Here is a 17,864-nt window from a genome sequence, read left to right on the forward strand (position 1 = left end):
GTGCATCTGGCTTAACCTTAAAAAGGTAAAAATTTAAAATGGTTTACTTTCTAGCACTCTCACTTTCAGATTTTAAAGCTCAAGTCTTAACATAAAATGAATACAAGTCAAACCAGAAAGCATGAGTGTTGTTCTTACCTCATCATTGCTGATGGGTACCGAGGGATGCAGGATATTACCAATTTCTCTCAGACTCTCCAATCTCTGTCCTTCCAGTTTCAGACGTTCTGCGTCACATTTTCCAATAGCTTCATCAACGAGCACCCGCACTTTCTTGATCTGAATTACACTTAAACCCTGAAAAATAAGATGATCCAATTGTAAGAAAAAGTTTGTCGCTTAATAAGCTATTATAAAATAAGATGCAGTCAGTTGCTGTGTTAGCTTAAATCTCACTGCATTACAAAATTAATTTTAACAATGGGTAACTTCTACTTGCAATTATATTCTGCTGAGTGGTCATGCAGGTGAAACGGGCATTTAAATAGGGAAAAAGTTAAAGGACAAAATCATTCATGGGCATAATTCACCTATACAATGATTCACAGTGCTTTATTTGCTCTTAAAGAATATGGAAAGGGAAGAAGATAGTCCTTCTTTGCCCGATGAGCCTTTGTGGTCCCACCTCAGGGTGTAGGATAGACCTAGCTTCTAAAACAATGGGCCAAAAATCGCGGTTGCTACGGGCGCGTACGATTTGCGCACTCAACTATGGAGGCCCCGCAAGTGCTGGTTCTTGGTGCGCAAGGCGCATGTGCCGGAAACCGGTTCTTGCGAACTGTCAAAATGTCTTTCGACAGTTCCAACTCATCCCTGGGAGAAGGGCCTTCGCGGGCAGAGATTTGGGCTATTTGCCCAGCGAATATACTTCAAACTCTTACGCCTGGTAAAACCAGTGTAAGAGTTTTAAAAGATAGAAAAATAAAATTTTATCAATACATTTTATATTTAAAAACCCTGACCATTAAGGTAAGTTTATTTTTACACCTATTAAAACAGGCAGAAATTCCTCTCGAGGACTTCCCGCGGGCAAAACACTAAACAATGGACGTAAAATGCGCACTTACCTGAAGCTGCTGTGCCCGCTCGAGTTCCCGATCCACAGGCCTCCTCTCCATGCATGTCGCAGCGCATGCTCGTATTGACGTGTGCAAGAGTCACGTATGCCTGGACACCCAATCACAGGTAAGTATTTTTTCATTCATTGTAATAGGAGTTTCTAAGTTACGAAACTCCGATTACAATGAATGAGAAAAACCCTAAAATGCACAAACACTACATAAAACATTTAAAAAAACACCTCACACAATACACTAATAGAAATTAAAGTTGTTATACATGTTTTTTAAAGAAAAAAGAATTGCCGATTTAAAAAAATAGTTAGGGTTAGGGTTGAAAATAACATTACCTGAATGGACAAGGTTTTAATATAAATATATATTTTTTAATTTTATTTTAATCATGTTTTTTTATAGGTTTTTAAACTTTTACGCCTGTAAAAGTAGGCTATGCGCCTGCTTTTTCAGGCGCAAGATTATTGAGGACATTTGCCGGGCAAGATATGCGGAAATCCCGCAATCTTGCCCGTGCAGCTGTCCTCGCTCCCGATCTGTCTAGGATCCGTCAAGCTCCAGCTTCACAAATCGGAAAAGCTGGTTTTCAGCGCATTGCGCGCTGAAAACCGGCTTTTCCGATGTCTTCCCGGGTCCGTAGAAACTTCGTATGGGCCCGAGACGTCGGAATTTCTACCCCATTAAAAACAAAAATTCTAAAATTTGTCTAAAACATTTAATTAAATTCAATTTCAATTATTTTAAATATATGAAGTGTTTTTCTTATTTATTTAAAATATGTGCGTTTTTGGGGGTATCCCCATTCATAGAAATGGTGATCTCTGTTCAAACGGCATTTTCATTGGTTGGTCCGGCCCACGTGATCCCAGGCTACACATATGCTCCTGGAATATGTGGGCCCCTGCACTGGAGTGCACAGCTAGGCCTCGGAGCGCAAGTCTATGGGCCCAAGTTTCCGCCCTCTGTATAAACGGCACACATAAGGTGCGCCAACTTTCTGGAATAAAAAGGCTGCCGAAAACTTACCTTGTGATTCTGCGAGCTCCTCAGGACGTCTTCGTGCTCGGCGTGGCGCAGCACAAGGGGTTGTGGGTGGAGCCAGGTCCCGGCGCTGAAAACAGTGCCGGGACCTCTGCACATGCGCGCTAGAGTGTGTGCGCATGTGCAGTAGCTCCTTGCAGCCCGAATCTGTGCAGGCTGCGTGGGAGGGGCCCGAAGTACGCCGTCCCTAGCCCTGGCCGAATGGGCTCACCGGGCATTGAAGATCGGGTCTCGGGCTTCCCTCCCATTCAGCTCCCCTCCCACTCCCTCCCTCCCGTTCAGCTCCCCATCCAACCCCCTCCCGTTCAGCTCCCCATCCAACCCCCTCCCGTTCAGCTCCCCTCCCTCCCGTTCAGCTCCCCTCCCCCCCCTCCCTCCCGTTCAGCTCCCCCTTGCATCGCTCACGTTCATCCTCCGTCCCCCCTCCCGTTCAGCCTCCTCCCCCCCTCCCTCCCTCCCGTTCAGCTTCCTCCCCCCTCCCGTTCAGCTTCCTCTCCCCTCCCTTTCAGCTTCCTCCCCCCTCCCTCCCTCCCGTTCAGCTTCCTCCCCCCTCCCGTTCAGCTTCCTCCCCCCTCCCTCCCTCCCGTTCAGCTTCCTCCCCCCTCCCTCCCTCCCTCCTGTTCAGCTTCCTCCCCCCTCCCTCCCTCCCTCCTGTTCAGCTTCCTCCCCCCTCCCTCCCTCCCATTCAGCTCTCCCCCTCCCTCCCTCCAATTCAGCTCTCCCCCTCCCTCCCGTTCAGCCCTTCCCCCTCCTCCCCCCACCTCTCCTCCCCTCCCTCCTCCACCTCCCCCCCGCTGTCAGAAACACAGAGAGACACTGACAGAGAGAGAGAGAGAGAGAGAGAGAGAGAGAGAGAGAGAGAGAGAGAGAGCGAGCGAGAGAGAGAGAGAGAGAGCGAGCGAGAGAGAGAGGAGAGAGAGGAGAGAGAGAGAGGAGAGAGAGGAGAGAGAGAGAGAGAGACACTGACAGAAAGAGACACACTGGAGGGGGGGAGGGGGGAAGAGACACTGACAGAGAGAGAGAGACACTGGGGGGAGGGGCGTCCAAGCTTGCTGCTGGAGGGCTCCCGGTGCTGCAGTAGGAAAGTAATTTTTTATTTATTGATTGATTTTTTGATTTTTTTTGATTGATTTATTGGTTGATTTATTGATTTATTTATCATTTTTTATTGATGGCTCTTTATTTGTAAAAGTGAAATGTTTAATGTTTGTAAATCCCCCTTCCCCCCCATCTCTCGTTCCCTATGCCTGATTTATAAATGAAAGCAAGGTTTTTCTGAGCGTACAAAAGTCTACACTTACTCCATTCTAAGTTAGTTTGGAGTAAGTTTTTGCTGCCTAAACTTGCAAAACAGGCGTAAGTGGCTGGACATGCCCCCTTTTGAAAAAAAAATCTGTTCTAAAATGAAACTATTGTAACTCACTAGAACTGGAGCAAACTAAATGCCGAGAATTGCAATTTCTAAGATGCTCCATTCTAAACTACTTCCCCCAAAAAAGGAGCAAATCAGGCCAAAAATTGAGCCCACAGTTCTTCCGGGACCAACAGGTACTTTCATTAAAAAAAAACTTGATCGGAGGCATCCGCCCGTAGGAAGTTTCCGACCGCAATTTCTGGGCCATTGCTTTTCCATGAGAATGCAAATGTAGACTATCCATTTTTAGTTAGAAGATACAGCCAAAAGACATGCAAAAATGATATAGAACTTTATAAAGAATTTCTCTCCCGTAATTGGCATCATTCACAGACAAGCATCTGGTTGCCACTTCCCACCTCACCAAGATGGCCTGACTGAAATAAAAGTGAAGATATGAAAATGCACCCGACCAGTCCTTGGTTACTGCCTTTTTAATATTCCAGGGGATTGAAAGGTACAAAAGGCACTCAAGCACACTTCAAACTGGACAGTTAGCTTTACTATATTATAGGCAGAGCTGAAACAGGGGTAAGAATGTCATCAATAGGCAGCACAAAACTGTACAAGCTGCCTCAAGCAATTGACTCATAAAATATAAAACTAGAACGAGCTGTAATAAGCTGACTTTAGACAGACCAAACTGCAATACCATTCTTCACATTTCTTTGGTCATTGTGACGCATCTCACCAAAATATGTGCTTTATTACTTCCTCTTCAACTCACTCACTACCCCAATCCTTATCTAAAATAGGCAAACGAGTTGGGCATCAATTAAAAAAAACTTCACAAACCAGGATACTTATCACGTCATGGGCATAGGAGGAGATCTCATTCTCCGTGAAATGGTTTAAAATAAATAATCCGCATCGTACTAAGAAGGAACTCACTTGTTCAATTTAAATGAGACTGATCCCGGAGGTCGCTGCAATGATGCAAGGTATCCAACAACTGAGTCAGCCTGTTGACTCATGTCATAGTGTAGTACAGTTACTATCTTTATCCTGATTATAACCTGCAGTGTATCATTTCAAAGCCACCAGAATGTGTTAGAAAGGATGAGGAGGCAGAACAAACCATTTATATCACAAATAGCTGGTTTGTTTGTTATACAGAAATGGTAAATGGCTTTTAAGATGACGAATGCTTGGCTGAGTGTATGGACCGGTAAGTTTCTATCCATTCCAAACAGGGGGGTGGGGGTAATTACTTATTTTCCTGTCATGGAGTAAAATAACAATTACAAGATGCTTTTTGTTTTGTCCCATGTGTACCTTAGTTGCATAACATCAGCTGAGTAAATTCCAACCGATGTACTGGTGAAACTCAATAATGCAGTTGCATCATCAACCCCAGCCTGTCGAGGTTTTTTAAAATGATTTTTAACGCTGGCAAGTGAAAAAAATGCTGGATGACTCCAGGCACTTTCCCACACAACTTGTACCAAATGAAATGCATACCCCAGATACAACATCTGTCCATTCACCTCTTCCTACACCACTGTCCAGAGCCCCAAATCCTTCTTCTAGCTGAGACAGCAATTTACAGGTACTTTCTCCAGTCTAATGCACTGCATTTGCTGTTCACAGTGCAGGCTACTCCACATAGGAATGACCAAATACAGGTTGGATGGTCACCTTTCCAGACATCTCTGTTCTGCCTAGAAGCACGATCCTCACCTCCCTCTTGCCCACCAACCTAACTTTCTATCCAATTACCACTCCAACCAATCCATTTTAGAGTCCCCGATACCATCTCAACAAAGCCCAATGTAAATTTAATTATTATCTAATCTCTCTCCTCAACACTCTGTAGCCCTCTGGTCTGCACAATGAATTCAGCAACTTCAGACCGTAGCTATCTTGCCCATTTTTCTAATACAGCTTCCATTTTCATTCCCTTCCAATTTGGAGCGGTTTTCACTATTTGTCTTTCTAATATCTATCCTTTGACAGAGACGACCTTTAATATATGGCATTTTTTGCTTCATTTAAAAAAAAGACTATTCATAGGCTAACTGCTCCTTCATGATAAGAATAGGCATACTTGACATTTGAATTTCTTCCCTTCCCCTTTGTTTTGTTCAGTCTTATAAAGGGGCTTGCTTATCTCCCAGTTTCCAGTTCTGATGAAGGGGCTATACTAAAATGTTAACCTTTTCTCTTCACAGATATTGATGGACGTGCTACTTTTATCCCAGATTTCCATTTTTTTCTTTATATGCTGATGACCATTAAATTCACCAACAAGGGTTTAGTTAGTGGCTGCAGTTTAATAAGTTTATGGGTAGTAGTCTCGTTTGAGTCAGAAGATCATGGGTTCAGCCCCAATCCAGAAACTTCAACACAAAAATCTAGGCCAAGACTCCAGCGCAGTACTGAGGGAGCGGCGCACTGTCGGAGGGGCGGTGCTGAGGGAGCGGCGCACTGTCGGAGGGGTGGTGCTGAGGGAGCGGCGCACTGTCGGAGGGGCGGTGCTGAGGGAGCGGCGCACTGTCGGAGGGGCGGTGCTGAGGGAGCGGCGCACTGTCGGAGGGGCGGTGCTGAGGGAGCGGCGCACTGTCGGAGGGGCGGTGCTGAGGGAGCGCTGGATTGCCTCAGATTTCCAGCATTTTCTGCTTTTATTTCAGATTCCAGCATCTGCAGTATTTTGGGTCTGTATTAGTGTGGAGCAGGATTCAAACTTGTGTGTGTGCCTGCTTTGTGTATTGAACATATACTCTGAGTCACTATGCCGTTTTGTGCCGTGTTCTTTCAGGTCACAGACCTGAAAAGTTAATTCTGGTTCTCTCCTCAGATGCTGCCTGATCTGCTGGGATTTCCAGCATTTTCAGTTTTTATTCTGACTCCACACTCTTGCCAATCTGCGCTACTTCACATATGAAGAAAGGGTAATCAGAAGGGAAAGTCATACCTGGCCGGACTCTGGTGCTTCATGGTTACAGAAAGCACCGGTAATAGCCTGGGATTAAGCTGCAAGGCCACTTTCATAATTGCAAGCAGCAAACCAGGTAATGAAGAAAGGAACTAAAAGTTGAAAACCAGGGGGGGAATTTACCCAAACACACCCGTAAAAATAAAGTGCACACGTGCAAAGCAATGTTCCCGTTAATTCATTTTGGGTGTGCGGCCCATTTAACAAACTGCGCGCGGTCCATTCAATTTCTCGTGCATACACTGTTATTTCAATTGTAAAGACGTTGGGCGGCCTGTGCGAGACCTCCAGATTGCTGCACAGCATCACAGCTTAACAGGAACATTGGTGCAAGCGACCCAAGTATGCGTATTTAGGTCACAAGCATGAAGGCTGTTAATCTTGCTCTTCGGTACATTCTACATTCAGTTGTTGCTCACTACAAGTCCAATTGTTGGCCAAAAATACTTTACTATATTCAAACTGTATCTTTTTTTAAAAACTACAAGCAATACTATACTGCTGCAAGGATGGCAAAAATACAAGACACTAATTGAATTAGCGCCACTCACACTTAAAATTTCAGCGTTGAGATCATCCAGGTTCTGCGTACTTTGTGGTAGAACATCACTTTCACCAACAGGCTCCTTTTTCTGAGGAAAAACAGATCTATAAACATTAAAATCATTTTATAAATATGCATTAAACAAACTATCACAAATCTGCTTAACAAAACTTGATTTTTAAATTTCAAATATAAATTAATTGTTTGCGGGTTAGATGCAAGCATGTCTCAGTCCAGTTATTCAAATTATAATTCACAAAAATCATCGAATTTTAAATGTTTTTCTATGTTTTAATCATTTTAAAAACTTTAATAACATTTATTTTAACCCATACGTTAGTAAAAGCAGGCTTTTACCAGGTGTAAGGGGTTTGTGGGGATTTGCTGGGAGCTCTGCGCCAGCAAAAGTGTTTTGGGGGCACGTGCGGACAATCTGTCAAGGAGAAACTTGACAGATTGCAAGTTCCGGGTTTTCACGCATGCGGAAACCCAGAACTTGCGGGGCCATACTGAGGGCTTACAATGGCGAAGTGCTCTCTTTTTGCGGAGAAATTAAATCCCGTCTTCCTTTTCAAGATGAACGTAAAAGATCCCTTGGCACGATTCAAAGAAAGGCAGGACAATTCTCCTGGTAACCTGGTCAGTATTTATCCCTCAACTATCACTACAACAGATTATTTAGTCAATTATCTTATAGCAGTCTGTTCGACCTCGCTCCGCTAAATTGGCTGCCATGTTTAACTTACATTACAACCATGACTTTCACTTCAATAGCTTTGAAGCACTTTGGGGCATCCTGAAGATGCAACAGGCGCTATAAAAATGCAAGCTCTTTCTTTTTTCTTTACATGTCTGCATTTACTTGTTCCTCCAATAGGACAGCTCATCTGAGTGGGGACCAAATTTAGTAATAAGAGGGGTCATTTCTGGTAATTTTACAGACAAAAATCATTTACCTTTATTTTTTCTCCAATTGTTTTGCTACAAAGATTTTTCAGTTTGTTTAAGTTGTCTGCACGGAACCGACCTGGTTAAAAAAAGAAAGACATAAGCGGAAAATATGACAGTTGCACATTTAGTGTGAAATGCACTAAGCAGGGACATACTTTGAGCAATGGAAAGCATGGGTATAAAGATGCAGTACTTGCCTTCCATTACCAGATTAGTTTGCAAAAACCCAATTTAAATAAGCTAGTTTGGTCAAGTAACACTTCAAAGTTGCCTTCTTCAGACAAACATTCCTCGATTCTTCTGACAGATAATGAATTAGCTTCTTATGTTTAACTGATGGATTTTATTAGCTTGAAATTAAACATTTTAAGTACAAGAGAACTATTGAAAATAATAGCATTTCATCGTTGCAAAAAAAAAGGGTATAATTCCATATTAGATGTCACCACGTGGAGCATGTCTCACATCTGCATACAGGAAATATTTGAAGTTAACTGAATTCCCCTAAACGAAGGTACCATGCTGTAACTGCTCTGTGAGGCCAACACTTTACACTGTATAGGAAAGTAGATGCAAAAATGAATTGCTCATTATTAAAGATCAAAATAAGACAAAGAAGAACCTGTCATAGAAACATAGAAAATAGGTGCAGGAGTAGGCCATTCGGCCCTTCGAGCCTGCACCACCATTCAATATGATCATGGCTGATCATGCAACTTCAGTACCCCATTCCGGCTTTCTCTCCATAACCCTTGATCCTTTTAGCCATAAGGGCCACATCTAACTCCCTTTTGAATATATCTAGCGAACTGGCCTCAACAACTTTCTGTGGTAGAGAATTCCACAGGTTCAGTTTTGTCTGCAATTTTGTTATGCAATTTTGTTAAACATAGAAACATAGAAACATAGAAAATAGGTGCAGGAGCAGGCCATTCAGCCCTTCTAGCCTGCACCGCCATTCAATGAGTTCATGGCTGAACATGAAACTTCAGTACCCCCTTCCTGCTTTCTCGCCATAACCCTTGATCCCCCGAGTAGTAAGGACTTCATCTAACTCCCTTTTGAATATATTTAGTGAATTGGCCTCAACTACTTTCTGTGGTAGAGAATTCCACAGGTTCACCACTCTCTGGGTGAAGAAGTTTCTCCTCATCTCGGTCCTAAATGGCTTACCCCTTATCCTCAGACTGTGACCCCTGGTTCTGGACTTCCCCAACATTGGGAACATTCTTTCTGCATCTAACCTGTCTAAACCCGTCAGAATTTTAAACGTTTCTATGAGGTCCCCTCTCATTCTTCTGAACTCCAGTGAATACAATCCCAATTGATCCAATCTTTCTTGATAGGTCAGTCCCGCCATCCCGGGAATCAGTCTGGTGAACCTTCGCTGCACTCCCTCAATAGCAAGAATGTCCTTCCTCAAGTTAGGAGACCAAAACTGTACACAATACTCCAGGTGTGGCCTCACCAAGGCCCTGTACAACTGTAGCAACACCTCCCTGCCCCTGTATTCAAATCCCCTCGCTATGAAGGCCAACATGCCATTTGCTTTCTTAACCGCCTGCTGTACCTGCATGCCAACCTTCAATGACTGATGTACCATGACACCCAGGTCTCGTTGCACCTTCCCTTTTCCTAATCTGTCACCATTCAGATAATAGTCTGTCTCTCTGTTTTTACCACCAAAGTGGATAACCTCACATTTATCCACATTATACTTCATCTGCCATGCATTTGCCCACTCACCTAACCTATCCAAGTCACTCTGCAGCCTAATAGCATCCTCCTCGCAGCTCACACTGCCACCCAACTTAGTATCATCCGCAAATTTGGAGATACTGCATTTAATCCCCTCGTCTAAATCATTAATGTACAATGTAAACAGCTGGGGCCCCAGCACAGAACCTTGCGGCACTCCACTAGTCACTGCCTGCCATTCTGAAAAGTACCCATTTACTCCTACTCTTTGCTTCCTGTCTGACAACCAGTTCTCAATCCACGTCAGCACACTACCCCCAATCCCATGTGCTTTAACTTTGCACATTAATCTCTTGTGTGGGACCTTGTCGAAAGCCTTCTGAAAGTCCAAATATACCACATCAACTGGTTCTCCCTTGTCCACTTTACTGGAAACATCCTCAAAAAATTCCAGAAGATTTGTCAAGCATGATTTCCCTTTCACAAATCCATGCTGACTTGGACCTATCATGTCACCATTTTCCAGATGCACTGCTATGACATCCTTAATAATTGATTCCATCACTTTACCCACTACTGAGGTCAGGCTGACCGGTCTATAATTCCCTGTTTTCTCTCTCCCTCCTTTTTTTAAAAAGTGGGGTTACATTGGCTACCCTCCACTCCATAGGAACTGATCCAGAGTCAATGGAATGTTGGAAAATGACTGTCAATGCATCCGCTATTTCCAAGGCCACCTCCTTAAGTACTCTAGGATGCAGTCCATCAGGCCCTGGGGATTTATCGGCCTTCAATCCCATCAATTTCCCCAACACAATTTCCCGACTAATAAAGATTTCCCTCAGTTCCTCTTCCTTACTAGACCCTCTGACCCCTTTTATATCCGGAAGGTTGTTTGTATCCTCCTTAGTGAATACCGAACCAAAGTACTTGTTCAATTGATCCGCCATTTCTTTGCTCCCCGTTATGACTTCCCCTGATTCTGACTGCAGGGGACCTACGTTTGTCTTCACCAACCTTTTTCTCTTTACATACCTATAGAAACTTTTGCAATCCGCCTTAATGTTCCCTGCAAGCTTCTTCTCGTACTCCATTTTCCCTGTCCTAATCAAACCCTTTGTCCTCCTCTGCTGAGTTCTAAATTTCTCCCAGTCCCCAGGTTCGCTGCTATTTCTGGCCAATTTGTATGCCACTTCCTTGGCTTTAATACTATCCCTGATTTCCCTAGATAGCCACGGTTGAGCCACCTTCCCCTTTTTATTTTTACGCCAGACAGGAATGTACAATTGTTGTACTTCATCCATGCGGTCTCTAAATGTCTGCCATTGCCCATCCACAGTCAACCCCCTAAGTATCATTCGCCAATCTATCCTAGCCAATTCACGCCTCATACCTTCAAAGTTACCCTTCTTTAAGTTCTGGACCATGGTCTCTGAAATTACTGTTTCATTCTCCATCCTAATGCAGAATTCCACCATATTATGGTCACTCTTCCCCAAGGGGCCTCGCACAATGAGATTGCTAATTAATCCTCTCTCATTACACAACACCCAGTCTAAGATGGCCTCCCCCCTAGTTGGTTCCTCAACATATTGGTCTAGAAAACCATCCCTTATGCACTCCAGGAAATCCTCCTCCACCGTATTGCTTCCAGTTTGGCTAGCCCAATCTATGTGCATATTAAAGTCACCCATTATAACTGCTGCACCTTTATTGCATGCACCCCTAATTTCCTGTTTGATGCCCTCCCCAACATCCCTATTACTGTTTGGAGGTCTGTACACAACTCCTACTAACGTTTTTTGCCCTTTGGTGTTCTGCAGCTCTACCCATATAGATTCCACATCATCCAAGCTAATGTCTTTCCTAACTATTGCATTAATCTCCTCTTTAACCAGCAATGCTACCCCACCTCCTTTTCCTTTTATTCTATCCTTCCTGAATGTTGAATACCCCTGAATGTTGAGTTCCCAGCCCTGATCATCCTGGAGCCACGTCTCCGTAATCCCAATCACATCATATTTGTTAACATCTATTTGCACAATTAATTCATCCACCTTATTGCGGATACTCCTTGCATTAAGACACAACTATTGGAACATTCTAACTAGGAATTTCTGAAAGTGGAGTGAAACGATTAGGTTTGTCATATTTGAAAACTCACATTGAATCAAGGCAACGTTTGATCAATTCTGTTTTTACATTAGAGAGAGTATCACAACACACAGCCACCAATAGATTAGCATGTAGGACAATATGGTTGGTGAAGCAGGAAGTGAAGTCTTACCACTGGAAAATCCACACTGGAATGTAGTAGAGCATTTTGAAAGAAAGTGAACTAAATCTAGGCTTGATCCGACAGGCCAGTTCTACTGCGACGAGATCTTCAGTAACGTATTTGACACACTGACATCATTTCCTCTCTAATTTTCATCACACAATTGCTTAAACTTGTATCATGATATAAATCTTGATTTCTTTTTTTAGCATCATTTGTGTCTTTTGTATTCATTTTAGCGCTTGCTTTCTTTCTCCTCCGACATAATCCAACCCTGAATAGAGGCCGATCCTGCATCCTGCAATTGCTTTGTTGGATTCCCTAAACTACGGGGTTCCCCCAACCCTCCACTTATACATGCATTATTTCTCTGTTAACTGGTCTGACAGCAAGTTGTCTTCCTTGACCCCACTCTATATCAATGTCAGCTGCGGCTCAGTGGGTAGCACATTTGCCTTTGAGTCAGAAGATTGTGGGTTCAAGTCCCACTCCAGAGACTTGAGCACAAACAAATCTAGGCTGACACTCCAGTGCAGTGCTGAGGGAGCGCTGCACTGTCGGGAGGTGCCATCTTTCGGATGAGACGTGAAAGCGAGGCCCCATCTGCCCTCTCAAATGGACGGAAAAGATCCCATGGCACAATTTCGAAGATGATTAGGGGAGTTATCCCTGGTGTCCTAGCCAATATTAATCCCTCAATCAAAAAAACAAATTATCTAGTCATTATCACATTGCTGTTTGTGGGAGCTTGCTTGTGCGCAAATTGGCTGCCATGTTTCCCACATTACAACAGTGACCACACACCAAAAGTACTTAATTGGCTGTAAAGCACTTCGAGATGTCCGCTGGATGTGAAAGGCGCTATATAACTATAAGTCTTTCTTTCTTTTTATAACTATCTAGCAGTAGGTGTGTAAAAGCAGTCGAGACAAATTCACTGGTTGATTAATATTGGCCAGGACACCAGGGATAACTCCCCAACTCCTCTTCGAAATAGTGCCTTGGCATCTTTTCCGTCCATTTGCGAGGGCACATGGAGCCTCATTTCTCTGCTACCATCTTTTCCCAGAGAGAAATACAGCACACTAGGCCATTTGGCCCATCGTGCCTGTGCTGGCTCTTTGAAAGAGATAGCCAATTAGTCGCACTCCCCTGCTCTTTCCCCATAGCCCTGCAGGTTTTTCCTTTTCAAGTATATATTCAATTCCATTTTGAAAGTTACCACTGAATCTGCTTCCACCACCCTTTCAGGCAGTGCATTTCAGATCATCATAATTCCCTGTGTTAAGAAAATTCTCCACATCGTCCCCATGTTTCTCTTCCCAATTACTGTACCTTAAATCTGTGTCCTCTGATCGTCAACTCTCCTGCCAGTGGAAACTATCAAAGCCCCTCATAAGTTTGAACACATCTATTAGATCGCGCTTAACAGTCTTTGCTCGAAGGAGAACAATCCTAGCTCCTCTAATCTCTCTACATAATTGAATATTGTACTCGGTGCAATGCACATTTCATTGTATTTTTGTGTTCATCAAAATGAGGAATGTTCATACAGGAAAGTGCAACACCTTTCCTTTCCAATCAGCTCGTGTTACCAAACACTAAGGTATAGCACAGTTAAGTGTTAATCATTTCTATTCTGCCCTAATTTCAGCAGAGCACCCTGTACTATATTCTCTATTTCTCACACCAGCCACCTTGCGGCCTCTGAGCGAGATTGCCATTTAATGCCAAATTAGTGGATGATGTGCGTGTTGGCCTTCTAAAGAAGCCAATTTTATGTAGGACTCAGACCAATAAAGAGAAACTTGCATCCCATCAGTTTGAACTGGACTCAAACCTAAATCTCAGAGGAGAAAGGCCAAGGTACTTGCTTACTACTGCACTGTCCAGCCTTCCTGAACATTGAAATGTAATTTCTTCCACATACAGCAGCTGCAAATTATTAGAAATATTAGAAAAATTTCACATATGCACTGTTGATTTACTGAATTTGGGCTTAGTTGGCACGAAGGTTTCAATAAAGCACATATATGCATATGTGAAATTTTTCTTTATGTCTTTTTGAACTGCTAAAAACATCCAGCAGTAAAATTAAATATATTTTGTTTATTCATTCTCATTAGCTATGGATAACTATTACAGACGCCTACACGGTTTGCAAGAAAAGTATTTAGAAAAGTTGATGCAGCAGCTCCCATTAAAAATAGAATAGGTTGTTTGTAATGTTTGTTTTGTTAAATTAAATGCTTTTTAAAATCAATTTACTGGTCATATCTTCCACATCTTGTTAGATGTGAGATTGCATTGCATCATGCAATATACAATCATGTATTAAAAATAGTTTGAGAAAATTTGCAGGAGCACTTACTGCAGAAAGGGCCTTATGTTATAATGATTTAATATAAAAGTAAAGCATTTTGAAAATTTCACTCAATGGGGAAAATACAGATCATGGGTTTGGAGTCCTGTTATTGCGATATCTATGATTGGTAATCTTAGTGACAACATAAGACTATACATCACAACATTACCTACATTACAAGTGATTGCACTTCTAACCTACTTCATTGGCTGTAAAGCGCTTTGGGACATCCTGAAGAAATCCAAGTTTTTTCCCCTTTTATACAACTAACCACATCTCAAAAAGCAAATATAAACCATGAAGTACACGAGTTACTCTCTCAGAAAAGAACCACTGCAACTTAAATATAATGTCTGAAATAAATATATTGAACTAAAAATATGGCACCAGACGACTGACAAAAACAGTGATTTTAGAAATTCATTTGAAAATTGAAACTATAATACTGGCTTGCTTGCGATTGCATCAGATTCTCACAATCAATAGCAGACACCCTGTGGAACCACATGGTTACTGCACCAAGGTTATCCTGCCACATAATGCAATTATTTCACGGAAGATCCTCTTCAGTACAGGGAACTGCAGTATTTTTTTTTAAAAAAGGTCACATATCATTATATTTATTACTTCTTACTGACAAGAGGTTATACTTTTAAGTGCTAAAGTGCACCCGACTAGAAAATAAATCAGCAAATATGATGACATTAGCCAATACTAAAGCTGCATTTGCACTGCAGCTAGCGATCTGTCGGCGTTAGCTACAATTCAGGTTTCAGCCAGGCAGTATCCTGGTTTGGCTTCTGCCTAGTTGGAACTCTAATTGTCCTTCAAAGGAGATTGTTTTGTGTGTGTGTATACAACATGTGTGGACCTCTCTCTTAATAGCTAAAAATATTCAGTGAGTGCAGTGTGGAGGAAACTCTGTAGCCTAAACATTCAAGTTGAGGCCAGGTAGGATCCAAAGATCCAACAGACCCCATCAGCATTTTCTAAACCTGATTTGACACCTCACTGGATTTTCACCTCCCAACCCAGGACCACGAAGACCAATTGCAGTATTCCAAATATTGCGATCAGTTTAGAGTTGGAAAATTGAACCTTTAGATCCGGTTTCGGGCTCCACCAGAAAGTACTCTTACCCATTAGACCTGGGTCTTCAGAGGAGCTGGCATTAATTATCTTCTGCAGCTGGCCGGCCAGCGGAGACAGCCGTCGGAAAGCGGTCTCCAGCCAACGGCTGCACCTCCGCCGGGCAAAGAGCCAGCCGCAAGACGTCGCTTGCCTAAAAAAAAATTGTCAACCTCTAAATCATGGTTTCAGCCACACTGCAATATTAAGCCTGCACCCAAACAAGACTTCTGACGAAAAGGCATCCACCTGAAACATTAACTCTATGTTCCTCTCTCCACAAATGCTGCTGAGTATTTCCAGCATTTTCTGTTTTTTATTCCAAAGGCTATTCCATTCAATGTGCTGGAAATCTCAGCGGGTCAGGCTGCATCTGTGGAGAGAAAACAGTTAACGTTCTGACAAAGGGTCGTCGACCCAAAAGGTTAACTCTGCCTTCTCTCCACAGATGCTGCCTGACCCGCTGAGATTTCCATATTGAATAAAAATCAGCCATGATCTCATTGAATGGTGGTGCAGGCCCGAAGGACCACATTATCTACTCCTGCACCAATTTTCTATGTTTCTATGACCCGCTGAGATTTCCAGCATTTTCTGTTTTTATCCCAGATTCCAGCATCCGCAGTATTTTGCTTTTCTATTCACTAATGGGAGCTTCCTTTAGCCTAAGGGTTAATTCTGCTGTGCTGTGGCTACTGCACCTCCACCCTCAAGCACATATATGATTTAAATCACAGTGACTGGCCTCTCCAGCCAGTATTTGACAACTGCCCCATGCACTGTCCCCAAGCACTCGCGCGTGCGCAGCAGCCGCCGGCCCGCAGGAACTCGCCGCACCTACATTTCCGCCACTCCGAGTCCGCCTCCACCAGCTTATCCACCAGCGACACGTCTTTGAAGCGGCTCGTCTGGTTCTGCCGGACCTTCTCCGGGTCGCCCCCCTTGTCCTTGCGGAACAGATCCAGATCGAGCACCATGGCGACACCGGAAACCCGCACAGCTCACACACTCTCTCTCACTGATCAGCCGCTCGGTCTCAGTGCGTCGAGCATGCGCAGAGACCAGCCGGCACCCGGCAACCTGCGGGGGGGGGGGGCGTGGAACCAACCCGAGTCCGGCCAGCCGCCCGCGGCAGCGCCACCAACAGGCGGCTCCGCGCCACCGCCCGGGAGTGCGACACACGCACTGTGCTGCAGTTGATGCAATCACAGAATGGTTACAGCACAGGAGGGACTGGAGTGCATCATCACCCCCACAAACCAAATTTTAATTTGATTTATTAAGGTTCCTTTTAATTTGGTTGATTTGCAGTCTTTATTTGCTGTGCCCCTTTACTACACTCCAAAAGTACTTCATTTCCTGTAAAGCGCTTTGAGACGTTCAGCAGTCGTGAAAGACGCTCTCTAAATGCAAGTGCTGTGCGGCGAGGACAGGCTGGTGGAGGTCCTTTGTCTTACTGATGTTTAGCATAAGGCCCATTGCTTTCATACACCTCGGTAAATACGTCGATTATGTCCTGGAGTTCAGCCTCTGTGTGTGCACAGATGCAGGCATCGTCCGCATACTGTAGCTCGACGGCAGAGGTTGGGGTGGTCTTGGACCTGGCCTGGAGATGGCGAAGATTGAACAGCTTCCCACTGGTTCTGTAGTTTAGTTCCATTCCAGCGGGGAGCTCATCAACTGTGAGGTGGAGCACGGCAGCGAGGAAGATTGAGAAGAGGGTTGGGGCGATGATGCAGCCCTGCTTGACCCCGGTCCGGACGTGAATTGGGTCTGTGATGGATCCGTTGGTAAGGATCACGGCCTGCATGTCGTCGTGGAGCAGGCAGAGGATGGTGCCGTACTTTTGGGGGCATCCAAAATGGAGGAGGACGCTCCATAGACCCTCGCGGTTGACAGTGTCAAAGGCCTTTGTAAGGTCGAAGAAGGCCATGTATAAGGGCAGGCGCTGTTCTCTGCATTTTTCCTGCAGCTGTCGCGCTGCAAAAATCATGTCCGTTGTGCCCCGGAGGGGACAAAATCCGTACTGTGCGAGGAGCTCCTCGGCCACGGGGAGAAGACGGTTGAGGAGGACTCTAGCGATGACTTTCCCAGTGGTTGATAGCAGGGAGATTCCTCTGTAGTTGCCGTAGTCGGACTTGTCCCCTTTTTGAAAGATGGTCACAATCACTGCATCTCTAAGATCTCCCGGCATGCTCTCCTCCCTCCAAAATGAGAGAGATGAGGTCGTGTATTCGCGCCAGTAGTGCCTCTCCGTCATACTTCAGTGCCTCAGCAGGGATTCCATCCGCTCCCGTAGCCTTGTTTTTTAGCTGTTTTATGGCCTTTTCTACCTCGTGCAGGGTTGGGGTCTCAAGTGAGGTGGTGGCGGGTAGCATGCTGCGGGAAGGAGTCGAGAACACTCGAGTCAAAGGCAGAGTCTCGATTGAGGAGATCT

At 44.2% G+C, this 17,864-nt stretch overlaps 1 protein-coding gene across 1 annotated transcript in view; it reads right to left on the bottom strand.

Annotated features, from left to right (window-relative positions):
* Positions 1-16,502, bottom strand: part of sars1 (seryl-tRNA synthetase 1) — a 35,726-nt gene extending 19,224 nt beyond the window's left edge. The window contains exons 1-4 of the mRNA XM_070858974.1: positions 16,269-16,502; positions 7,964-8,034; positions 7,015-7,095; positions 139-297 (exon numbers count right to left, since the gene is read on the bottom strand). Coding sequence (XP_070715075.1) covers positions 139-297; positions 7,015-7,095; positions 7,964-8,034; positions 16,269-16,404 — 447 coding nt within the window. The 5' untranslated portion in view covers positions 16,405-16,502. The remainder of the gene's footprint in view (positions 1-138; positions 298-7,014; positions 7,096-7,963; positions 8,035-16,268) is intronic.
* Positions 16,503-17,864: the final 1,362 nt, after the last annotated feature.

Source organism: Pristiophorus japonicus, chromosome 17 (genome assembly GCF_044704955.1).
Source record: "Pristiophorus japonicus isolate sPriJap1 chromosome 17, sPriJap1.hap1, whole genome shotgun sequence".
Lineage (NCBI taxonomy): Eukaryota > Metazoa > Chordata > Chondrichthyes > Pristiophoridae > Pristiophorus > Pristiophorus japonicus.